General features: G+C 32.9%; 1 protein-coding gene across 1 annotated transcript; it reads right to left on the reverse strand.

Moving 5' to 3' along the window:
* Positions 1 to 880: 880 nt before the first annotated feature.
* LOC130641998 (ATPase family AAA domain-containing protein 3-A-like) lies at positions 881 to 26,862 on the reverse strand. Its single transcript, XM_057449054.1, has 20 exons — positions 26,693 to 26,862; positions 15,292 to 15,412; positions 15,071 to 15,181; positions 14,724 to 14,800; positions 13,970 to 14,071; positions 13,801 to 13,860; positions 10,710 to 10,779; positions 10,562 to 10,634; positions 9,746 to 9,838; positions 9,393 to 9,462; positions 8,591 to 8,658; positions 8,374 to 8,461; positions 7,402 to 7,458; positions 3,347 to 3,472; positions 2,712 to 2,836; positions 2,585 to 2,636; positions 2,332 to 2,402; positions 2,049 to 2,222; positions 1,383 to 1,491; positions 881 to 1,111 (listed from the first exon to the last, which is right to left on the reverse strand). Exons 2-20 carry the CDS (start codon positions 15,377 to 15,379, stop codon positions 947 to 949), a joined length of 1,779 nt encoding a protein of 592 aa, XP_057305037.1. The 5' UTR covers positions 15,380 to 15,412; positions 26,693 to 26,862; the 3' UTR covers positions 881 to 946.
* Positions 26,863 to 27,503: the final 641 nt, after the last annotated feature.

Raw genomic sequence — 27,503 nt, forward strand, 5'->3', positions numbered from 1 at the left:
GGTAGCTTAGCTGCGCAAGTAGCCAGACGCACGCAATGCGGTATAAAAAGGACGGGCAAACCCGTGGATTTTTCCACGGGCTAACGACTAGTATCACATTAATTATGCAAAATTATGTTTCCATTATGCTAAACGAAACACTGGTACAACAACCAACGCAACGTTCAACGTACGCAAGGGCAAACACACAAAATCTTTCACGCAAACATATAAACGCAGGAGTAATGTTGTTCAGGAAATGTTTCTCTTAGTAGAGAATAAGCGTTGCATTTTTAGGAGTAAATACGGTACACCTTTTTTAAAACATAGGCAAAAATCCTGACAAGGCTGATCATTATCTGTATGTCTACTGTTTTAAACAGTTGTCTATTGTTTTAAACAGTAGACCTTTTGTTTTCACCTGAAGTCCCATACTTATCAAACATCTTGTTGCGTGCATTTAACGATCTTGTTTCTCGCTTGAGCAGTTCACAAATTTTAAATTGCTGTAAAACAAAGGCTATCCGACATTTAAATTTTGCACAAACGTCACTTTCCTAATGGATACAAAATGCCTTTCCTATATATACTTTCACACCGGATACGTTTTTTTGTCTAATGGAAACATGTCTTAGAAATCTCAGTACTATAAGAACACTTAGACAAGATATGTACAAACCGTTGTCATAACGTCGAGGAATTATACGGATTGCTGAATAGCAAAAAAACCTTAAGATTCATGGTTATATCCAGGCGTCCCTTGTTTTACGCCAGTTTGCTAAAAATTTATTTGAAATGTAAAGTTGGACGTAGTTTTGTGATATCGTGGTCACATTATTCTTATTTTCGGTTTTTATTTTACAGTTTGCGCACGGGGAAAGAAGAAAGAAAAAAATCTACATTTCTAATTCGATGAAATTTTATTAAAAAAAGAAACACTTTATAAAATCTAACGAACAACACAATTTCATGTGGTATTATTCACCACAGGTGGTTCCAAGTACGATATATTCTCTGTGCTATCTTCTTTTAACCAATCTATTTTTTGTTTGTGCTGTTTTATCATATCATTTACACGTGCGTCTAAAATTTCGTTCGTTAGCACGCCATCTTTCGATGCATATGTACTGGCCTAAATAAACATGAGTAGTAGTAAACAAGTAAACAAACAACGACAAAGAATAAACAAATAAATACACTTTTTGGGGGAATTAAATTTCGCAGATGACTGAAATTCTACGTTTCGCGGGGATTAAATTTCCCGAAAATCGCGGAATATGCGAAGTTTAAAGAAAATTAATCTGACGATGACAGCGTTACTTTGACATAATACTGCAAAAAATCAGGCCGGTACGGTGTCAAACATCAGAGTTGGAATTCTACAATTTTTTTTATCAACATACCTGCCAGGCCACGCCAAGTTTCGCTATTTCTCGTCCAGATAATCCCTCTGTTCTCGCAGCTATGTCACGACACTTTTCGTTAAAATCAAAGTCCGCTATGCTGATTCGTCTAGAAAGAAAACAAAGATGTGAGTTGCACAAATATACGTTGCCAGTAAGATTTAGCTAAATTTAAAATTGACACAGAACAGAGGGAATCAGTGCTTTGGCTGCACTCCTTCCCGACAGTTACCTCACACGTATATTTATTTTCAAAAAAGAAAAAAAACAAAAACGTAGTTTGTCAACAGTCATTTTCGCAAGTATCATTTTTTTAAAAAAAAATCAAATGCGCCAATAATTGGTTCAAGTGATATCGCAAGAGAAACTTTCGTCAATCACTACATGGAAAGAAAACTGGGATAGACCAAATGCACCAATTTGAATTGTTGGCTCTTGGAATTGTTGGCTCATATTGGGCAATTTAATCTCAAATCTATCGTCGTTCTTTATTTTATCGTATATGTTTACGCAGGATTATATTTTGGGAAAAAAATGAAGGCGCAATGTTGGATTCTATTGCATAGGACACGTTCTTGCCCAATCTGCAAGGAATTAGCTTTAATATAAAAATAATTTTAGGAAAACTTATAGGAAATCATTCTATAAAGCAATAACAACACTCACTGTGATCTCCAGCCTCTTGTTGCAGCATTCAAAATATATTCCTCAAAATATCTCCGCACTAGTTGCTCTCTCTCCTCAAACGTAGGTAGTTTGAACTCGACCATTTCATCGAGGCGATTATTTATGGCCCAATCAAATTGATCGGGTTGATTACTGGCAAGCACCAACATAAATCTAGATAGATATTATAATTGACAAGACTGGTTTTACCTTATCCACACCTTCCGGCGAGAGAAATTAAAACCACATGTATGAGCTACAACTAAATATTTATAAGACATACTTCCTAGACGATTCTCCCGTTCTGTAAAGAAACGCATTTAACGTACTTCGAAGATCTTCGCTGATATGTTCCTAAAAGAATAACGACTAGTTGTAATCAAAGCACTAATGTTGATGATGAATGCGTAGTGTCGATGATGGGTGCGTAGTGGCGATGATGGGTGTGTAGTGTCGATGATGGGTGCGTAGCGTCGATGATGGGCGTGTAGTGTCATATGTATGACACGAATTTGTTACCCGTGGACTCTTCTTACCGTGCTTCGTCGTCGCAAAAATGCATCTGCTTCATCAACGAATAGAAGTAAGCTGAAACCGAAAGCAGAAAATAGTTAAACCTTTATCATTACAAAAAATTCTATTTACATAACGTAAAAAAATTACCCTCTCCTAGAAGTGGACGCCCAGTCAAACACTTTATGCATGGCTGTGACGCCTTCACGCCCCATCGGTGCCACATCTCCGCCCGTCATGATAGCATAATCCAGTCCAGAATGATGCGCTAAGCTCTAAACAAAAACAAATAATAAAAAAATGCATTAAACAGCTGCCCTAATGTAAGCCGGCCATACAAAAAACGTCTAGCTCTAGTATAACTTATATTTTCACTATGATAATGCGTAAGAATGTTTGAGTTAACGTAGCCCAACTCAAAAAACAACTCGAATTAGTAGGTCGACGAAATTCCATTTTACCACTGTCGATAAAAACAACGGGTCTGACATTGACTACATTGGAGCGGTTTTTAATTCTACTTGTTCATTTACCAACCCAGATCAAATTACACCCTGGTTAAGTGAGAACTCGTACCGATTTTTAAGGTTGTTTAACAAGGACTTTAAATTCGAACGTACTCTTACTAAAAATATCCACATATCACAAGAAATGCAGGGTGGGCGATTTATGTAAACTTAATTTAGCGGCAAGCAAAATCGTCGCACCTTTTCACGGAACCGGTCTATTAACGTCAACCCTGAAATTTTTGAGGATAGTTTTAAAGTGAAAATGTTAGTTTGTACCTTAGCAAACATAGTTTTTCCTGTGCCAGGGGGTCCGTAAAGCAATAGGTTCCGATACATGCCATTATTCCTCTTTGTGTTAGCCGTGGATAACGCTATTTCTTGGAGACGTTCGTTAAGTTTCGGCTGAAAGAAAACAAAGCATTAGAAGACGATTAAAGTTAAACAACAATTGCGGTGTTTATTAATTTTTGGCGAAAATAAAAGTGATAGAAACAACAAAAATATAGTAAAAAATAACTTTACTATAATTTTAAAAATAAGCATCAACATATAAATCTCCCGAAAATTTATGAAACGTGAAGACTTTTATTTAACGGAAACACCCGAGGAGAAGCGTTTGATTTCTCAGACGCACACAGGCACGGAGAGGAAGAGGGAACTATTAAATAATTGAATAATACTTTTATTTGATAGGACAAAGTGTTTTTGTTTCTTGTAAATCTGCTTTTTATTTCCACAATAACCTGTTTTCTTGACTCGGCAAAACCAGAAATGAAGTTCTGGAACACATGCCAAAAATTTAAATCACGCTACCCGAAAAAATATCACATTTTTCCTATTCATACCATCACCTAAAGTTGAAAAACAAGGGAAGAAAAAAAGACGATAACATAAAACATCTCAAAACACTTGTTTTAATTATTTAAGAACAAGAACGTGAAAAAGCAAACGTTGCGATAAGAAATAATAAAAACACTGATTGAACAGGTGATGTTTTGTTTAATCTCGTACATGTTTTATATACTAGCAACTTAAAAACAAACCACCCACTAGTTCCGGTTGCTTATACTGCAACAACTGTTACTATGAAACGAAGGGGTATCATTAGCGTTCCAAGAAGAAGCACCTTTTGGAATGAGAAAGCAGTGAGAGCTTTAGAAAAAATATTTTTCAGAAAACAAACAGCGGTCGTTTCGGAATACGTTCCTCATGACGCTCCTTTTTTACGCACGTCTCCACAACTTTAACTTTTGTCGTATTGAATGCAGACTTTCAAATAATTTATTATAAATATTTTTCTCGTACGCAAACGATGTGTCAGAGCAAATCCCAATTTCTCATAGCTAACTCCAAATTAAAATAAACCAATGAGCATAAAGCCAGCGTGGTGACATCTTACCCGCTTAAACAGTACCAGAATTAACTAAACTTGTTTGGGCAAGTGAGGCCATTCACGCCCATAAAGTATTTTCCGATAATGATTATGCAAGTAAAAAATAATAGAAGTAACGAAGCAAGAAGTAAATTCGTTGCGACCCAGGGTAATTCCCCCACCGTATCGATTTCGATATATCGGTGGTAAAAAAAATTATGCTGGGTCCCCTGGCTACCACACAGTATGTGCACAATTATTATACTGTTGTTTTGTCCGCAAGATGAGAGGTAAATGAGTACTACCATTTGAGAAAAATGAAGTGAAATGATCCAGAAAATCCATTAAAAAACATTCCGAAACAAAACAATAATCAAAAACTATTGAATCAATATAACACAGGTGTACTTAATAATGCTAGCATATGAAAGATGGAACAATAAAACGGCTGATGTTCATAAAACACGCTTCACCTTCGTCGATATTATTGCTAAAGAGGACACCAAAAAAAGATCCCAAAAACGTGTTCTTTTTGTATGAAAAAGAGCGCAAAAAATGTTGTCTAGAAATTGTTATAGTTTTGAAAGATTATAATTGTATTGTCTTAAGGTTTTGATCTTAATAATTTCACTAATTATGCATGACATCACTAACAGGATTTAAGTGTATTTAATGGTTTTATGAAGGCATATGTTTTTAGTCATTGATACTTGGAACATTTTACATAAATATTAATGTTTAGTTATTATCATCATTTGATAACAATAATTTATGTCAAAGCAACCTACTAATGACGTCATCACTTCGCATAATTAGCAAAATCTTTATCTCAAGAATCTAAGATAGCATTCCAGCTGCCTTCATACAAAGTCTGCTTGTTTCGAAATGAAAATGTTTCAGAGTAAAACAAAACATTATTAAAGGTAACGGCTGTTGGTTTTCCACTTTAGTGACTGACACGAAAGTCGAGCTATTGCCGATGGAAAAGCTTATGATCAGTGAGGACAAACAACTGATTTTTTATTATATAAATACTTACGTCGCTTTTAACTTCAAACTATTTAAACTAGGGTGGCTAGCTATATCCTTCAATATTTTGCACAGAAGCATACAATACAGCTTCTCGTGTTGTCGCTGTTCTCTCGTCAAAACAAAATTCGATTTACTGATATTTTACAGACCGTAGCTTATTTTAAGAAATTTTTTTTTTTTTTTTTTAGAAAATAAAAAAGGACAAAATAGCAAATTCATTCTAAAACATTAATTATTCATAAAAAGGTTGTCTATACGTTCATATGGTTCTAAAGTGTGTATAATTTCTTGCACCTTGAATTTTGAATGGTCCGTATATTTCACGCCATTCATCGGAAATTGCGTGGATTGAGCTTATTAAATCGTTTCGTACATTAAGCGCTGACTTATGTTGCAAGCAAAAATTCAAAAATAAAATGTAAAGAATTTCTGGTAAACAATTACTTATCTTAAAAGTGTTAACAAATCTTAACAAAAAAAACAGACAAAAAGCAGACAGAATTAATAACAAAAAAAAAACAGATGGGATAATTTCATCACTTCATATATTCTCAACATTTCTGTTCCTATTTTATGCAAATCTTGAGAAACAAAACAACAACAACAACGACAGATAAAATTGATCATTTGAAATTATCTGTGCTTAATTACGCTTTTTTATTTCAAATAATCAGCTGTATCTGTTTGTTTCTTAGATGTGCTTAAAATAGCACACACAATAAAACGAAAAGATTGTTTTAAAGATATCCAATTTGAACTGTTAGGTATGGGTCGCAAACAAGCACAGGCAAAGATTGTCACTTTACATGCCGTAACAATCCAACTAAATACAGTTTAACTGGTATATTCATGTTCATGCTTTACTAAGAGGTTAAGTCATGAAATAAAAATTGGGATATCTTCCAACCAAATCTTATGTTGCTCAGGTGTGTATGCCTACCAAAAATCAAAAATTTGTGATAGCATCCTGATTAACTTTTGTCACGTGTTTCCATTTTTTTTATGCGGGGCATTTCCTGCTATTTTTTTTTATTTTGTAAAAAGTATGAGAGAGCCACAATGAAGCCATTGTAAAATAGATATGGCTAACTTGGGAAGTAAATCTCTAAAAAATTGATTTTTACAATAAGGGATTGCTTTTTGATCTGGGATAAAGGTATCAAGGTAATTTAAAAATATATGAAGTATAACAAACTTTCAAACTTGCATACAAGGAGAAAGAAGTTAAGTGTTTTCTTTAGTGTTATTCATTGTTTTATCAGAATCATGCTTTCTGCAGATCTGTAGATGTTTTAATGACGCGCACACACCCAAAAGACTTACAGGTAACTCACAATCTACAGCCGTTTGTGACCACATGTTTCAATTCATTGTTATGCTCATAAATTGACCGGGAAGTGATGCTCATTTAGTCTCTAATTCTGCAGTGCAATAAGGTGAAGACTTTTCTGCTGCCATTTTAGCAACCAACATCTACTGCTTCTTTGTAACTTGTGCACACTTTTTTAAACTTAACTGATGCACGCTCTTTACTAATCATTTGTTGGGATAAAGACTAATTAAAACAACTTTTATGTGTTTGCTTACTACACTGCTAAACCCCTCAAACTCGGAGTTTAATTTAAATTCTAACACAACAGTCGTGAATCCATCTATGAAAACTCTGTTGGTCAAATTTGTTATCGCCGTTACTTTCATATTTCTTCTTTGATTTAGATGCACTTTCTTGCTGATCTTTTTTCTTTGTTGCCTTATGCAGTATATTTACAGCTTCTTGCAAAAGGAAGCTTGAGAATTTTGGCCCATTCTACTAAATGACGCAGTACAAGTGGCTATAGACTATGGACTAAAGAGTTTCAGTATAGAATCAGATGTACTTTCTTTCCTCCAGCCACCTGGTCAAAAAGAGTTAAGAATTAGTACCTACCTCCAAAATAATTCCTTTCAAAGCATCTTCTGGTTTTACAATAAGTCTTTTAACAGCCTTAATATAAAAGAACACATGGCATTATTTAATTATGTGGAAAGTGTAATTAAAAAAATGTAAAGTAAACAAAGCATAGAAAATGCAGTGATGTAATTTTCCAGCTCATGTATTCAAGCACAGCACACATAAAAAGGATGAAAATAACAATATATTAAGCCTCGTATAACAAATTCAATAGTCAAGGTTTGTGTCTATTTGACTGCATTTTCCGCTATAGCACAAAAAGTTCACAAGTTTAGCGCATGGGCATTTAAACAAAACAAATCTCTATTTGTTAAAGTGTGCATGTACTAACAAGAAATCTTGTAATGGAAAATGCAGTCAATTGGAAACGAGCATTTAACCAGAAAAAAGTAAGCAGGTCTAAATTTGCAAAATCAAGAATAATCGAGTGGCATCTATAATAATCTATACTGTTTATTTATGGATAGGTTGTCACTCTGTTGTGTTTATTATGCTAAGAAATTGTTTAACAAATGAAAAAGATACAACGGATTTATATGAATTACATTTAGTTTCTTAACAAGGACGTTTTTGTGGAGATTGAAATCAATTTTCTTTCTCCCCCAAAGCATGTCTTTGGTGTTGATATTGATGTTTTAAAAATCTACTAAGTGAATAATGCTAAAACTGTATATCACAAGTACACATTGAGTCCAGATAATTTGTAAATTGAAAGCGTTTAGTTTATTTCGTAATGTACTGGTTTTCTCTCCAGTGTGAACAATACTTGTTTAAAACACCTCCACATTTTAAAGATGGCTTCAATCAGAAACGATTTCTATTCTCAAAGTGTGAACACAAAGTCTGCTGAAAGACTTTTACACATAAGTTCTGAGAATAAGTTATTTTCCACGCATAATGGTTGGAAGAGAAAGAAGGAACATATTCGTAAACAATCCAATCAAATACCTGTATTGGATGACGTGCAGCAGTAATCAGCGTCAACCTGGAAGTGTCTCGTACTAACGATGGCTTACCAAGTCTTGCTTCAATATATCTAAATTAAATTTAATGGAAGGTGAATTAATATTTAAATACCTAGGGTAGTTTAAAAAGACAACTGATACTTAAATAGCTAACAACAGCTAACTTAAAATGTGGTTTTGCATTCAGAGAAAAATCATACCTAGCTGTTACTCCAGTGCCCATTTTTGCTGCGTAAACTCCAACAGCTAGCAAGGATAAACCTGCCACCTAAAAATATCATGACACAGTTAGGTATATAGACAAACACAAAATCCACATAGAAGCTTATACTAATACAATATAAACTGTTTTGTCTATGTATACCAAGAGATATAACCTACGTAAAAAAGATAGACAAAGCTTGTGATAGCAATACACAGACCGAGGGTAATATAGGTAGCTAAAACAGTTTATATTGTATTTATTACCTAATAGTTTTTGTGGAAACCAGGATTATTTTGTAAAGATTTTCTTGTGACAAGGTTGTAAAAACCAGAAAACATTCAATTTGAATTTCATTGTATCAATTTTTTAAATCTGTGTAGAAAGAGATAACAAAATATTTTGAATAACCATATAGATTTTTTTAAACATTTTTTGAACCCCCAATTTTTTTTAGTCAGTCTATCACAAAGTTGACGCCATTTTGCTTGCTGCTTATTGTGCTGATTTTTATAATAAAAACGCAGTTTTTTATAAGTGCACAACGAACATGGTTTAAAATTTATCAACATTTCTTGCTGCTTTTCTGGTGGAATGATTTGAGATTTTGGATTTACTACAACTTGATTTTTTAAGGATTCTCCGGAAATGTTATTTGTTGAATTTATAGCTATCATTATAATTGCTAAGGTAAGTCCATCATGAAACCTTTTTAGCCACCACTATGCAGTTTTCCCATAGAAAAAAAATAAAAGCATAAAATAAAAATGCAACTAAAGTTGTTGGAAAAAAATGTATACCGTTGAAGATATTTTGTCCCAGTCAGATAAAAAATTTGTTATCCCTGAACCAATTATACTTCCAGCAGTTCTATAACAGATGATAATACATATTGTACAAAAAAATCCAACAACAGACGTCCTTAACAGTTTCTAAACAAAATTTACTTTAATTTAAGTATAAATAAATCAGCTATTAGTCGTTAGCCTGTGGAAAAATCCACGGGTTCGTCCGTCCTTTTTATACTACATTGCGTGCGTTTCGCTACTTGTGCAGCTAAGCTACCATTTGGCTTGACAGACAGACAGACATATACGGGAATTATAATATAGATGCCAAGAGTTCTTACAAATTTCTTATTAAAAATGTTTACTTTAGTGATTGAAGAACTGTCTCCCGATGTTCAGCTGCTTGAAGTCGAATTTGCTCAAGTCGAATGTCTTTATTTTCACGCTCAATTACTCCTCTAAAGAATTGAAAATTATTTTAGTACTTGCAAAGCACTATAATTAGTTGTGTCTCAAACCTCTGGATAACCTGTCACAAAAACAGACTGCTTTTTATATGTAAGAATTTTTGTAACAATATTAAGAGATCCTTTTTTGTTGTTTATTTGTGCTTTTGTCCCTATTTTTCATCTTTATAAACCTCTGCAGGTAACACATAATGATAAGTATAAGTTAAAAAAAACAGCAGTAAAACATAGATTTAAAGTCCTAAAAATGAAAACATACTTGAGAGGAAAGTTTAAGAATACCGTTGAGCTATAGATTTGTAATTGAAAACCATTGCAATAACGTGAATTATTCAGGTACATATATTATTCTTATTTTCACACAAAATCCGGGAAAGTTAAAACAATTCAAGTGCAAAAAATTAATATCTGCAGAAATCGAAGTCACATCCTCTGTCTTATTGAAAAAAAATATGATATAAATAGTCTGAAATAAAAATATGTATGAAAGTGGTACTAACAGCTGATGGAAAAAAACTAATGCGCAGAAACTAAACTTTGCTTGTGCAGTCTGTTGTGCATAGATAGATGCAAAGTAACTTACAATAATGTTCAAACCTCTTAAATTTGGCACCATTATTATTATTAAAAATTGTAAACCATAAAAACATATTAAATCAGCTTATTTTCTATTCATTGTCAATGTACAAAGGAATATTAGCTAAAAGTACATACTGTGCCTTCATTTTTGCTTCTAGTTTTTTCATTTCGTTTTGATGTCTGAGTTCAGCCTCGTGCTCAACAGTTGCTAAATATAAACAACAACAAAATCAGTCAGGTCACAACATTTTTTTGACAACAATAATAATAACTATGTGTTTACCTCTTCTCATGGCTTCTTGTTTTCGTACAGACTCTTCTTGCTTGGATATGTTTTCTTCGTTCATTTTTCGCTAAAAAAAGAAAAAAAATTTATAAAATTAACACATAAAGTGGACCAATAATGTACTTATTTTGTAGACAATATATTTTGAAAATTACATTTTCATCATCAGGTCTAAAAACAAGATAAACAATAAAAATAACAATAAAAAACAGTTGTAAAAAACTATCACTATATCACAAACATCCTACACATAAACGGATCAACACCAAACTAAAAGAATCTGTAAAAAATTGAGAAATTGTAAAAAGTTAAAAAGTAAAAACTCCCAAAGGGGCACGAAAAGAAACCTATTAAAATTTTTATTGTTAGTGTACGGCTTCTATACTCGTCATTTGTGTTCACAACTTTTTGAATTTGTATTGATGTATTTCATGATGAAATGTAGTTAAAATAACAATATGCAACATTCATGGTACAAAGAAGGTCACAATTTCGCAATTTGCGTATCTAATGCCATCTTTGAGAATCGAACTACTGGAATATAAATACAGTAGTGCTACTTTCAAGGTTTTTCCTATTGTCTGTTTTTCTAGGTATTTTGTAATAATTTTTAAAAAATTACGTTGTTTTAATAATATAAATGTTTGTTAAAAACCTTTTCAAATTACTCATTTTGATCATTGCTTCAGGGTCCATACAATAGAAGCAACCAGTAAATAAATGTTCACAGAAAAATTATTTGCACAACAGGTCATTGCTTACACGCATTAGGTGTACAAACATTTGCAGAGAAAGTTTATATTCATGAAAAAACCCTATTGTTGATTCGCGAAAGTTTATCTTCGCAAAAAAAAAAGAAAAAATAAATTGTTATTTATTTCGCAAAAAAATTTGAAATTGTCTTCAATTTATTAGTAAAACAGAGTAAACTAAAAGCAAACTAAGAGACTGATTTCCAATCAATTTCAATACAAGTAACTCGTTTCGTTTTCTTGTTTCATTTCCTATTGTTTGAGAATATCATTCTAATATCAAGTTGGGTAGGTCTTTAACAGTTGCAGATCTTCTTTTCTGATTTTCTCTTCTTGCGCATAGTTTCTTCTGGTAATTCATTAGCAATTTTATTAATGAATAAACTGAGTATTTTTCCCTCTTTTGTTTCTGCATATTTTTGTTTGACAAGTTCTTGATATTTCTTAGCAAGCTGTGTGTTAAATATAATATAACTCAAATGCAGTACAAAACAGAAAGAAACTGTATTGCAATTAACAAAAGTAGACTTTGTACTACAAAAATAACGACACTGAGACACTTGTATTTATATATTCATTGTAGAGATATTGTGCAGTTAATGCATCAATGCAGAAAATTTAAAAGAAGATTTTTTTATTTAATCAACACGGGCTAACTGTTTTGGTGTTGAGGTTTTCATTTTATAAGAATTATTTTTTTTAATAGACAACTTTTTTGTCCTAAAAGTTCTCTATTTTTCAGCATAGAACTTATCTAATATTATTTTCATTTGATTATTGAGTTGTCTATGTTGGCGGTCGTAGTTGTCTGTAAAAAAAAACTATTGTAAATTTTTTAGATCCACCAACTCACTCTAAAATAGAGGTGACAGGATTTGGTTTTGTTGATATTGCAACTATTTCACAAGAAATGAAGTTCAAGAGATAATTGTCAAGCCTTCGTAAGTACTATTTTCTCTTTTCAAAAAAGGGCCGATGGAGAGATTAAACAAGCTTTGAAAGCCGAAGAAACAAAATATTTGTCACATACTGGATGCCCTCTGCTGCTTGTAGAATTTGATTCGTTGGTACATAATTATTTGATTGGGATGCGTAATCAATTCAGGTGACGCTAATGCAACTGCCTGTGCATTAATGAAAAGAAATCTTGGAGAGTCTTCTTATTTGAGTCAAAGTCTCTGTTGCACTGTATAGGGTTGGGAAACATCATATAACCTCACTTAAGGTGAAAATTCCTGATGGGGCTAGGAAAGAAATCGAGTTTCTTTTCTATCATAAAATTGTTAGTTATTTAGAGAAATATAAGATTCCACATTCTCTCGTTTTTAACCTTGACCAGACACCATTGAAGTATGTACCTGAGGTGGTAGTACATCAATTACTACAGAGGGTATTGGTAATAAATGGATGATAACTGGAACATTTGCTACACATGTTGTGGGAAGTTTCTACCAATTTAATTATTGATATCTAATTTTCAGAGTGCCAATCCTGAGGATTATTCCAACACTGAAGAAGCCTTGAAGTACCTTGACAAAGTAATAATTATATGTCGAAATATTATCAACTGCTTCATCTCTCTGTGAATGGGTACTTGCAAAATATTTTTTTTCAGTTTAATTTTGGAAAGTTTGTTTTTGTATTCATGGAAGTTTATCTTTGTGAAAGTTTGTACACCTAAAGTATACTGAAGCTACCAAACTTTTAAAATTACAAATTTTACCAAAAACCAATGTCAGAAAGGCAGACATTGGTTTTGATAAAAATAAAACAAAAAGCATCGCTAAACTATTGCACTTATATTCCTAGGTGCTACATCATTTTTCAATTTCTAATCTTTCAATCTTTTCTTAGAGATTGCACTTGTCGCATATAAAAATTTGCTACATACACATATTATACAATATACCAGAGACTATAGATTGTTTATATCAAATTGGTGCAAGAGAGTAAAAATTCATTGTTAGTCCTGTGTCTGTTGCTTTCATATACCAAGTGGTCCTAACACATGTTTAATCAGCATGTCCAAAAATGATAGGCAACTACTGGATTCTTTTTCAAAGTTAACTTCAATGCAGGATGCAAATCATTGATTTGCTTTAACTTCCCCTGTATATTTTTTCTTATTGATATCATAAAGAATACCTTCATTTTCTATGTTACCAGACACACTAATGCTAATTAATCTTACACGAAGGTATCAGATATTTGCTGTTGAGGAATTTGAATTTAGATTGGATTGAACACAAGATTGGATTGGAAGGTCAATAATATACTTTATGGATATTACGCCATTATGCTACAAAAATATGCAGATATAGAAAAAAATATCTGACCTGTTGTCCCAGTTGATCATCGTATCTTTTGCGAGCTAATTGATCTTGAAATTGTGCACGCTGAAAAAAGGGTAATGAAGAAAAAAGGATTAAAACAGTATTACTTTAAATGAAAGGATACAATATGAAACAAATCAAAAATACTTATTGTTTAAACCTAAAATCTTACTTGATTGGCTTGCTTTGTTTCCTCCGATAAAGTTTTCCTACGCTCTTCATGTTGTACACGTGATTTTTCGATTTGTAACTTTTCCATTGCTGCTTCATATTCCTAAGAATAGAAATTTAAAAATACAGGAAGTGATAGGACTTCTCCAATATCAGACATCAAAAACTAAAGCAACAGTAGCTCTCCTCCATTTTTACTAAAATATTTTAATTTTTTTCTGTGATATGCAATGCAATAAAATTATATTGTTCGACTCTTTTTTATGCTTATACTTCTTTCTTCATGTTTTTCTTAAAAAAATGTAAACACCTCCAACTCCTCTGAGGTGTTTATATTAAAAATGGACAGTTTAATAAAATAGTGTCAGTGCTAGTTATTATCAAAAATTTTGTAAATTTAAACAACATAAATCACAGTTCTAAGTTAAAATCCAGTTTTTGAACAGTTCTGAATGATTTTGCTCACAGTTTTGCCATTATCGGGCTGAAGAGCATTTCCTCAAAAAGCTGGTAACGGATGGATGGATGCATGGACACAGGTCAACTAATAGGATAAACATTAAATAAAACAAGAAGATAAAAAACCTTTTGTTAGCTTAAACTTGAAAGTTATTTGAGATATATACGATACAACAAATATTTGGCCCATTTACAATGGGCATATTAGACTTTTCTGAGCGGCAGCAAATACTAAATATTTGACCACATAATTCTAGATGTTCTGTTAAACCTTGCTGAATATCTGTTTATGATACCTTTGTTTGAGCTTGATATTCCATTTGTTTAGTGCTTTCTTGCATGCGTGATAAATCTAAAGCTTGTGAAGCATGCTCTAACATAAAAACGTGATTATTTATATACTCATTAATTGGCTAAACAGAGATAAAATAGAAACATAGATAAATAAAATAAACAGGGTCTTAATAGAAGTTAAATTCAGGTAATTACATCCTGTTTCAAAAGGCATAGAGGACTTATTTTATCACTATAAGATGACGTAAATTTTTGCGGTAAAATTCAGCTTGACGGAAAAAAAATCTGTTAAAAAGTAAACAGGCAAGCACAATTAAAACACAGTAGCCAATTATGAATTATAACTCACTTGATTTATCGAGATCTCTGGCAGCTTTCGCTGCCCTTTCAAGTCCGGAAGGATCAAAATTAGACCAAGCTTTTGGTTTGGCAGGTTCATCCTTATCTTTGCCATCTCCACCTAAAATAAAATCATTGTTAGAATGAATAAGCAGTATATCAAATTAGTCAAAACATTTCCACGTTGTTATCTTATTCTCTAGAATATATGACATCACATTCTATTTTTACCTGAACCAGCTCCTCCTCCAAGAGATGCTAATTGTTCAAAATTTTCAGGTACTGCTTGTTCTTTATTTACACCAAATATCCACGACATCTTTCCAGGGTTATATATAATTTTTTTGTAAAACTGTAGTGAAGAAATATAATATATAAATGTGACGATTCCAATTTTGATATTATTGAATTTGAAAACAAACTATAATATTTATGGATAGCTATTTAGCGTAAATAGCCAATTTGGCCAATGCGTTTTTTTTTCTTGCATGTTAGAATCTGCGCATGTATATGGCACATTTTGTAAACATTCGCAACTCATCTGTATCAGTAAGTACACAAATATAAAAGTATGGCTGTTCCACTCTTTTTGTATAATACAAAAAGTGACAAAATACTGACTAAGCTTTTTTACCAATATTCACTTCACCTTTTTTAAATGCATTAATGAACAAAATCTTTCAAAAGAAGAAAATAATGTTGCATATTTTTAGTTTACATTTTGAATTAAATTTGTTTGAAGGAGATTTTTTGGCCTTTAATAGCTTAAAAAATAATTTTCCATTAATCAAAAATCATTGGCCAAAAAGTGAGTGATTGTAAACCTTTTCACTTTTCAGTTAAGTTACTAAATTTTACTAAATTTTGTGAAAATGAGTAATATGTTTACCAACTAAAGTTTTGTCGACAGGGAAAACTTATCGAAAGTTTTTTATTAATTTTCCCAGATAACCCCATTTCCCGTCCCCACAAATTTGTCATTAAAAAGGCCAAAAGATTATTTCTTTAAATAAATCTGATCTACTTTTACAACTTGTGTCTCGCATCCAAAAAGCCCTATGCTATCACTGGATCCTACTTTATGTTAAATCCTGTAACATTTAAATATTCCACACTATGAAACACCGATTTTGTAGATCAAAGATAGTATTTTGAAATAATTTGTTGTCCACATGTTTCACATGACATGCATAAAGTGATTGTGAGTTTGGGGATTAAAAAGACCAAAACGTTTAAAAAATGTCAATAGGTACACACACAATATATTTTTTCAATACATTTGGACGAATTGGCATGTTATGTTCAAAAGACATGCATAAAGTGATTGTGAGTTCGGGGATTAAAAAGACCAAAACGTTTAAAAAATGTCAATAGGTACACACACAATATATTTTTTCAATACATTTGGACGAATTGGCATGTTATGTTCAAAAGTGGCAGATGATATATATGTGACGATTCCAAGGAATTTGATAACAAGCTATAATTATCGATCACTATTTATCGATAATTCATTAAAAAGAACAGAATTACTGATAAATAAAATGGATTAGCGCTTAGGTCATTAGCAATAAACAATGCTGAGCTATAATTATTGCTAATTTGATTTGCTTTGTCAGCAGATTTTTGATAATAGTGCAATATGGCCGACGCATAAATTTTTTAGTTAATTATGCGCTAAGCACAGAAGACAACAATCTTTCTATGTTTGTCGATTAAATTGCTTCCAAACCAGTCAACATAAAATGTGGCTTGTTGTTTTTTAGGAGTTGTATTTATGTCTTTTTTTTGAAATTATAAACATATTTTGTTTAATCGCTACAAAAAAATTAAGCACCAATTTAGTTAGTCTCTTTTAATTTTCTGCGTTCCTTAAAATACCATAAGCCGTATGTAGCATGCGGCTCACCCTGAGCAATTCCATTTCACACGCTGGTTTTCGGCGAGCAACTGCAATACAGGCCAGGCGTTATGATGAGTGGTACCCCAGCTCAGGTTATATTCATTGGAATTTTAGAGATTGGTGGTTATGAAACAAGATTAATTTGAATTTAGAAGGAGCTAGCTAACTATCTGAAAAAAAATGTTTCAAACAAGCCTATAATGTTGTAAGCCTAAAATCATTTTTTCCTGTCTTTAAACTGCTAAATTAGTTTTCTGTGTTGGATTAAGATACTGTGTGCAGAGACAAAAAAATTGGGTTAACAACACGAAGCTTAAAAATGATGATTTTGTTTTATGGTATATAGCAAACAAACATTACAGTACCATAAAACTTATTATATTAACTAACCTTAATTTAGGACTTAAATTACAATTTCATATCTTTAAAAATCAACAAATTTACTATAAGCACAAACTAAATCTGTCACGCAAAATGGTAGCTAACTGCAGTAGTAAAACACGAAATAAAAAACAGGCCAAACCATGGATTTTTCTATTGTTCACCAACTAGTTGTCAAGATTTTATGCCACATTACACAAAGTTTTATGAGAAAATGACCCCCTAAAAACTCATAGTTTTGAGAAATTTTAAGAAAATCTCCGATTTTTAAAAACACTGATATTTACAAATATTAAACCACCATAAATTCAACACAAGGTTCTTTTTACAGTATACATCCTGAAAGAAAAAAAGCAGATTTTAACTTTATGCAGATATGTTACTTAATAAATTTGTTAAAGATCTTTTATAAAAGTGTGTTTTAAAAAATAACTTAGGGATTTTTAGGGATGCTCTGTTATTAAATTAAAAAAAATTTTTTCCAGAATATTCTAAAAACGAACTTTTACAGCATAGACGAATCTGCCAATATATATTATTTTAAACTTGCTACAAACTACCAACATATGTGGTAGCAGTAAAAATCACAAGGTCTGAGGGAGAGGGTTAATACTGATGCATTGCCATGTTTGGGTGCAAAGAACAGGCAAGTTAAACATTAAAAATTCAGGCAAAATGAAAAAAAATGCTTTCTATCCTCTTTTAATGCCTACATTAACATTTTTTTCAATTTTACCCGTAAATTTTTTAATTTAACTTGCACCTGTTCTATGCACCTTTTCCACTCAGCATCTGAGGGCTTGAACTTTTGCCAGGTTCTTACAGGGTCCAATTGTCCGACCCTCTCTTGCCTGTCAAATTGGACTCCTTAAAGACATCCAGAGGAAATAAAGCAAGGATCATTTTATATGTACAGTCACTAATCTCGGTGGCATCCAATGCTGCAGTAAGTACGGCATTGTTAGTGTCATTACATCCAGGCAGTGTCTGAAAATTCGATGATGAATTCGGCTGGCAAGTAGGTGGATCATTTGGCAGGGGTGGAAGCGGTGGTAGAATATCGAAATGTGGTGCTGAGGCAGAAGTGGTTTCAAATGATGGTACTGTTGTGTTTGTGGGGGGATGTTGCTGTTCTGGTACATCATGGAAAAATCTGGGAATAATGCTGGTGTTTACGAAGTCAATAAGTTGGTCCAGTTTGAAATTGATGTGGGTTAAGTTGGTTTGCATGATGGTCAGTTGTGTGGTCAAATCTTGGTTGGTTGGTTGGTTGGTTGTGGTGGCAGTGATTTTGGTGGCTGTATCATTGGTGGAGATGGTAACGGTGGTGTTATCTGTTATCTAGCGGCGGTGATGTTGGTGGTGGCGGTGATGTTGGTGGCGGCGGTGATGTTGGTGGCGGCGGTGATGTTGGTGGCGGCGGTGATGTTGGTGGCTGCGGTGATGTTGGTGGCGGCGGTGATGTTGGTGGCGGCGGTGATGTTGGTGGCGGCGGTGATGTTGAGGTAGTCTTCATAGGATAAAATTGAAGTAAAAGGTTGGTTCTAAAAAGATAACATTACATCCAGTCATTATGCGACAAATGTCAGTCGAATAATAACACCATTTTTTGCAGTATTAATAAATCTGAAGCTGATAAATCAGATGCACTCAGTGAACAGTTGGCACACCTAAAATTTGCAGAAGAAGAATTAAAATATTATAAGAAACAGTGTGCATTGGCCTCAACTGAAATAGGGAAAATACCCAACTATAACCCTGTAGTGAAAAATGAGCCATGTTCATTTGAAGGGATTGCTCACTACAGTTGGGATTATGCTCAACAGTTACATTACCCTCAAGATCCTTTCCAGCCAGGTCCAATTTATTTTAAAACACCCAGAAAATGTAATATATTGGGTATTTGTAACAATGGTACAAACATACAAACTAATTACCTGATTGACGAAATAGTCAACAATGGACAGTTTGCAAATGCCACATGTCCATAATTTTTTCTTAGGTCAGGGAATTGGAGAAACACGAGCCAACGTTCATGCCGATAACTGTGCAGGTTAGTTCCTAAAAATATATTTATTGAGCAATAAAGCACTGAGATTAAGCAATGTACTAATTTTCTGACATTGTTTTATAGGTCAAAAGAAGAACAATTTTGTGTTATGGTACCTGATATGGAGAACTTTAATGGGCCTGCACAATGAAATTGAATATTTTTCACGGTTGTCAGTCACACTAAATTCAGTTGTGACAGATGTTTCGGTGCACTAAAAAAAACACATCAGTAACAGCACTATGGACACTTTATGACATAGCCAAGTGTTGTGATGACTCTGCTATATGTAATACATCTAAGCTAGTAGGAACACACACTGGTGACGTTCTTGTGCTGACATATGACTGGGTTGCTATGTTTTCTAAATACTTTTACAAAGTTCCAAACTTAACTGACTTCCATCACTTCCGTATTAAGAGGCAGTGACCCTGGTACTGTCTACTGCTTTAGGAGGTTGGATTCTCCGCCAACAATATGGAATTTGTTTAAAAAAACACAAAATTTGTTAAGAAGAAGCCTGAAATAATTCAACCACATGGTTTTACTGCTGCACGATTATCAGAAAATAAGACATTTTTGTGCAGTGGGAACAGAGGATGTTGTTGCACCTGTTCCAATATAAAATTTGGGCTCTGATAAAAATTTCCAGAGTGCCTAAATAAGTTATCCAGAAATCTGATACTTGTTCCAGAATTCTAAAATAATAGATAACAAAAAATGTCACAGCCCTGATATTATAAAAAAATAATAACTAAAGATGGTTATACAGTACTGTGAAAAGGTTTGTTAACATCGTGTTCGTGTAACGAGTGTGGTGCACACGAATCACGATAAAATCGTGGTCTTTATGTATAACAAACATTCAAACATTCTATCGTGGCCACCACGCTAATATTATTATCTCCGCGAAGGATCGTGTGTCCCAAGATTATTTTCGCCAGCTCCACGATTTTTATATTTCTAGTTTTTGCTTGGTGTATACTTTTTCGTCATGGATGCGATCGTATTTTTACGAAATGTCATTTATCTAGAAAAGTTAAATTTGTCTGCGGCGAAATGCTTTTTTAAATTGAATTTTAAAAGTTTATAAACGAAAAGCGGCGATAGAAATGTTTTTTTGGATCGCATTTTAAAAGTTTAAAAACGAAATGCGACGATAGAAATGTTTTTTTAGATCGCATTTTAAAAGTTTATAAGCAAAAAGCGACGATAGAAATGTTTTTTTGGATCGCATTTTAAAAGTTTAAAAACGAAATGCGACGATAGAAATGTTTTTTTAGATCGCATTTTAAAAGTTTATAAGCGAAAAGCGACGATAGAAATGCTTTTAGATCGCATTTTAAAAGTTTATAAGCGAAAAGCGGCGATAGAAATGTTTTTTTAAATCGCATTTTGAAAGTTTATAAGCGAAAAGCGGCGATAGAAATGTTTTTTTAGATCGCATTTTAAAAGTTTATAAACGACAAGCGTTGATAAAAATGTTTTTTAAGATCGCATTTTAAAAGTTTATAGACGAAAAGCGGCGATAGAAATGGTTTTTCACATCGCATTTTAATTCCTGAACGATTTGATAACGAATTAAAATGTGTTAATTTATTTTTTTGCCGTCGGTTTTTGATTTAATTGATAAACTAACGGTCTTTGTTGTTTTAAAATAGAAGTTATCTATCGTGGAAGCCACGATGTAATATTTAATTTTCGTTGGTGTAGTCCACGAAACATGATCGGGAGGTCCACGATTGTTAAAAAAATGCGCATCGTGGACTATTGTGGTTCTTGCGTAACATGAAATAAACACGAACCATGATGTTAACAAACCTTTTCACGGTAGTAATAAATTGTTTCAGGGCTGGGTATTGCAGAATAATGTAAAGAATGTCACAGCCCTGATATTATAGAATAAAAATAGTATTACTATTGTTCCAGTGCTGGGTATTCATAAATTAGTATTTGGTACATACAAGGTGCAAAAATCTCAAGAAAATTGTACACCTTTTTTTAATTTTTTTTAGATCAACTAAATTAATAAAATATATCATGAAAGTGGACAGGGCAGGTAAGCTCTTAAAATAACTGAAACTCTACGCTCCTTGTAATGCTATAAGTATGTTCTAATTCTGATACATAAAAAATTCTAAAAATGATATCTAACCCAAAATTATCAACTAAATCAATATTTTTAGTGTGGAAAAGACTAAAGAGAGTCTACTTTACATTTTACTTTCCTATAACTTAATTTAGAATCACGAGAATGGAAAAACTATAGCAAAAAAGAAAGCAAAAAAGAAAAGAAAAATGAGGGTAAGCAATTTTTCAGTCACAATATATCCTTTTTTACTAAATCTCTTATTATTTTATTTTAACTTTAAGAAATTGAGTCAGTGGAAAACAAAGGTAAGAAATTTTAATTTAATTTTTTTTTAATGTAACAAAGAAATAAAAATTCCAAAATATATTTTGTTACAGGTTATGTTCTCAATTATTACATTTACCATAACAAATTTTTTTGACACAATTACCTAAATTTTGGATAAACCACATTATTTCTTTGTTTAGATTACGGAAACAGTTTCAGGATTATCGAAAAATTCACCCAGGCCCTATACAAGCAAAAGAAGCTTTTAAGCCTGGACCTCCAATGGAGGTCAAGACCACAAAAACTTTAAATAGGAAAAAAGGGAGAAAAAGATACCACACCATCCACAACAACACCGATACCAACCACTACAACACCGATACCAACCCTACAAACCTCCACCCACCTATTCCGCTAGAAACCTTTTAATTCAAATAAATCCGTGTACCACCGAACAAAAGTTTCATTAGGTGCTCCATAAATAATTGTTTGTAACTAAACATGCAAAAAGAATTAGGGCTAATTAGACCAAAAAGGTGTCCAGGTTTAGTTTAGTCTGTAAAAACAATTATTTATGGGAGGCTAGTACACTCTTTTTTTAATAAAGAAAATAATTTTTTATGGAACTTTTATGTTATGTTATGGAGCTTCCATATTATGTTTTAAAACAAATTTTTGATGAGGTATCAATTTCAGTATTAAAAAGGTGTGTATTAGCCTTACTGTGTTTTTACCCAAATTAGTTTTTATTAATCTATTAAATTTTTCTGCCTTTTTTCCCACATTAATCAGAATTGTGTGAAAATAATTGATCTTTCTATTTCAATTTTAACGACTTTAAAAGTTTTGTAACCTAACCTGAGCTAAAGTTATATAAACAGCTAGATGAAATAACAGTACATTGTAAGCTTGTACAATATAAATTATACTATTTCTTAATAATATATTAATTCTAAACAAAATTTTCTTTTAACGTAAGTGTGATTTCTGGTTAGCTATACTGGGAACATTAGTACACATTATTCTGTCTGTATCGTCTGACTTACCACTGATATTAGTAAACTGGCGCTAATTTCACTTTTGCGGCAAAATAAACTTAAATGAAAAGCTTTGCAGTGAAATAAAAGTCGCTTTTAAAGCACTTACTGTATTGATTGTTATGAAATACATGGATACAAATTCTAGTTGCATGGAATGTTTTTTTCTGCCATCTTGTCTGTTTCAAACCATGATGCTTAACGTATACCATCATGCGTTGTATTTCCCAGATTTTTAAATTCTATTGTTTGCATTGTTGGTGTTTGCACACCATAACTAATGTTTTATAAACTAGTTCTAAGGTCCCCACGTATTTATTTGATTAGTGGTAGCCTCATTTATCTCAATTCTTTCTTGAATTTCCCATATGTCTACCTTAATTTCTTTCATTTCTCAAAAGAATTTCTTTGGCAGTGAAGATATACTCTCTCCTTCGGGGTGGAATTAATCTGTGAATGGTGTGGCGACTATCAGTTATACCCAAGGTTTTTTTGACATGCATAACGTTATCATTTAAAGAAATCCTATTTGTGTACATAACACAGTCTCTCCGACGTAAGTGAGCTTCAGCAGAACCTTATTCTATCAACGTCTTGACACAAGTAATTATTTCCGGATATTTCTTGTGTATGCTTGGTCTTCCTCGTCTTTTATTTTTATCTAAAAAAATAAGTAAATTGAATTTTAACTACATTAATAAATTTAAGAGTTTAAAAAAAGGGGAGAAAAAAAAAATATATATATACTTTGCGACAAATCAGTCTCGGCGTCGGAACTGGCTGTGTCATAATATCCAATCGGTATCGCTGTCGTAATTTTTAGACATGCTATGAAAGTAGCTAGTTTTAAAAAAACTGTTTAATATAATTTAATTAAATTTGATATTTTATAAAGGAAATACAAATGCTTGATATTAAATTTAAGTTTGAAACTATTAAAATAAATCGTATATTTTACTTCTTTTATTTCTGGTTTCGTATTGAAATAATTATGTGCATTTAAGCCGGTACTTTTGAAGTTCGTTTTTCGTATAGCAATTTACTTCGTTTAAAGTTTGTATCATTTCTTTTCCTATGTCAAAGAAACTTTATTTAATTTTTTTGTTTCTGATTTTGTATTGAAATAATTACGCCGGTCCTTTTGAAGTTTCAAGATTGCATAGCAATTTACCTCGTTCAAAGTTCGTATCATTTTATTTTGTATGATAAAAAAACTTTGTTTAAGTTCGTATCATGTATTAAAAAAGTTCATATAAACTTCGTTTATATTTTTTATTTTAAACGAAGCACTTCGTCTGACATTCGTTTCACTAAATGAAGTACTTCGTAGCGTTCGTATAATTATACGAAAAAAACGTACAAACATTTTGAGACAATCCCTTACTGGTCCTTTCAAGTGAACAAGAGAGCAGTGTTGTAAGTCCTGCTAATGATACTATTTGATGGAATGGTCAAAGAGCAACAGCTAACATCAGTTAATCTTTTAACATTTGGCAACGTTTCAGAGTTTGATCAGGAATCATTAAGGCCAACACTAATGTATACTTTGTTACCGACCAATATAATCAAAATTCAATTTAATCGTTTGAAAAAGAGGTGCTTTATGAATTTTTTGGGTGAGGAATGAAAGACATCAGCAGCATTGATTAAGGCAGCGAGTGAAGTTTATGTAGAACAAATAACCCTAAAAATGTTTATTCATATTGGTTCAGGCAACCGCAGGAGGTTATTGGACGAGACAGATATTGTTCGGTAACTTGGACGCAATTTTTGCTGAGCACTTTCTGCATTTCATACATTTACCAGGGACGACTACACCAGTGTATTGGAAAGGTAAAAGCCTTAAACATCCTTAAGAAATTTATGGAGTTTTAAAGCGTCCTTAGATGCATCAGAGATAAATTTACGTTTGATGAAAGACTGTTCCCAATAATCAAAAGGATTGTGTGCAATGACATCAAAGAGGCTCTTTACAAAAACTTTTGCAGTAAGAACAAAACACCAGAGAACCAACAACTCCCAACATGTGACACTGTTGTGTCACTGTAAAAGAGTTCTTTACAAAACAGCTATTATCAAAAAATCACTTTGACAATTCTTACAGGTGCCGTGGCGCCGTAGATTAGTGGTTATAGCTATTGTACTCTGTGCGGGAGACCGGGGTTTGATTCCTCTTATGGCGGTTCAACATGGGCAAGTGAATGTTATCATGGCCGCAGGTTAACCCAAGCCATGTGAGGGAAATTGGGGAGATTGCTCACTGTGTGGGCTGTTGGATGTTGCCGGGAGTTTTTTAGTAGAGCGCAGGCCCTAATTGGGTCTGCGTAGCACAAAATGAGCATTAAATACTCTAGGACTGTTCATTTAAGCCATGGCCTCTCCTGGAAATAATAGACAGGGTAGACATCCCTTGATAATTGTGAGGCTAGCCATGTAAAATATGCACATCCACATCCCAATGGACATGGTTGGATTTTGCAAGATGAGATTTTATATACATATAGTGGATGTTGAGAAGAGCAGCACCAGAGGATAGCTTATATTATATCTCTTGTGACTGTCCACTCTGTCGCACCAAGAAGTGCATATGCAAATCGCACTGCCTTAATTGTAGCAATAGTTGCGGATATGTAGACCACTGTGAAAATACCAAAGATTCGAAAGGATCGTCTATTTCTACTAAATCTTTTTCTCAGACGAATCTGATGAATCATTTTTCAAAAAGTCAGACTGTTTTGAAAAATTAATATTATCAATTTTTTTTCCTACTAAGTGATGTCATCAAAACCTATAAACATCCTCAACTGGCGCTACAAGAAATTTCACAAAGACCAGTAAAGTGATTCAATATCCCACACCAATATAATTTCCATTTCCAATAGTCTCAATTTGTCCGTATTGTTATTAATAATTTTTAAGAATAAAGTGCTAAAATGCTTTAAATTCCTAAAAATATTTTGAAACAAATTGTAAAATTAATAACAACATAACCTTGGTAAAACAAAGAAGAGGGAAGGAAACCTTGTCCCCAGGAGTATTTGCTTATCAATGGCACTGTGCTTTTAGATGGGTCAAGCTTGGAGAGATGGACATCTTAAAAAAAATGAAGAAAAATCTCACCATTAAAACATCTAAGGTTATTTTAGATAAGTTGTGAATGTTTATACAAAGTTTATATGTGGCCAAAATAGAGTAAAATAATCATGATGACTTAAAGAAAAGTAACAACTTAAGCGGATTATAAACAACAAGTTTGGGAGTTGATGTTTTAAGCTGAGGGTGTTGAAGAGTGACGGCTTTCCAGGGACGAGGGTGCCGATATGGCTGCATACGTCGTAAAAAGTGCGGCCTTTTTTAAGCGAGCTCGCAATTTGAAAAAAATTTAGTAATTAGTAATTTATGATAGTCTACGCGACCATGATTCCAAAATTGTCACTCGTGCCTCGATATGTTCATGCACAAGTAAGAATTATGTTAAAATAAATTATATAACCTAATTAGGTTAAGTGTCGCCTATTTAGGTGAACACTGCCATGTTTTCGTCCGCCATTTTATCCATTATTTAAAATAACAAATAGTGCCACACAAGGTTTGGGCCATAAGTTACCAATGCGCAATGCAAATAGGATGATAATTGCTCAAAATTATCTGCAAAGTGGACAGATTTGATTCACATAAATATTGTAATGCGAAACGCAATGATTTCGACGTATTTACAACAGAAAGTTTATGTTTGCCTAGTTAGACTACGGGTAGCCTAATTAAACTACATCACGTTGCCTAACTAAACGACTTGCCTAAGTAGGTCATGCCGCCTCCTAATTAGGTGTTTACCCTGACTGTAATATGGACCATAGAAGCTAAAAAAGGCAGCCACAAGAGAGAAAGCAAATTGTTACTACCTATTACTACCTAGCTGTGCAATGTGGGATCTCGATCACTCGATTACTTGGCAAACAAGTTAGCTACTACCATAGTCTATGCATCATCACGTGGATCCCAAACAGCAGCCATTATCCTAATCCGGCTGAAAGACAAAATTGCCGAAACCGAGTCACCAAGCGCTATGTGAACCAAAGTCGTCGCCAAGCTTCTTACTTTTGTTGGATTTTTTGGCCGGCGGATCATTCTCTGTCAAGCGAGAGGTTGCTAAAACACGAGAAAGACAAACATTATTGCAGGTGTTTAGTTATAGGAAAAAGCTATAAGAAGTATTACAAAGTATTCGTTAGAAGTTCAGCACTGAATAATTTGCGGATCAAAAATAAGTTCCACAAAAGTAGACAATTGGAATATATTTATTAATCAATTAAATTTTGAGCATTAAACAATTACACCCTAACTTGAACTCTTAATACGAACTTAATACGTTTTATGTTATCCGAAAGCGACCTCAGGTGATAATATCATGCGGGATATTCCGAGAGCCTTTGCGTTATAATTTCGCGTATTTAATAAAATATGTTTTTCACAATGAAATTCCTTGTGCAAAAAAAGCAACGAAAATAGATATACATACTAACCTAACGATAATTCTGTTTCCTATCGCCGATTTTACCGTCGTAGCTTGCAGCATGTAAAGTTTATGCATCTATATGTAGTAATAAGGAGCATTATTACAATTATGCGACGCATTATATGCCATATTACGTATGGCCTATGTACGGTAAATAAAAAGAGTATTATTATTACAGTAGTTATGTGGAGTTATGG

Source organism: Hydractinia symbiolongicarpus, chromosome 4 (assembly GCF_029227915.1).
Source record: "Hydractinia symbiolongicarpus strain clone_291-10 chromosome 4, HSymV2.1, whole genome shotgun sequence".
In the NCBI taxonomy this organism is placed as follows: Eukaryota; Metazoa; Cnidaria; class Hydrozoa; order Anthoathecata; family Hydractiniidae; genus Hydractinia; species Hydractinia symbiolongicarpus.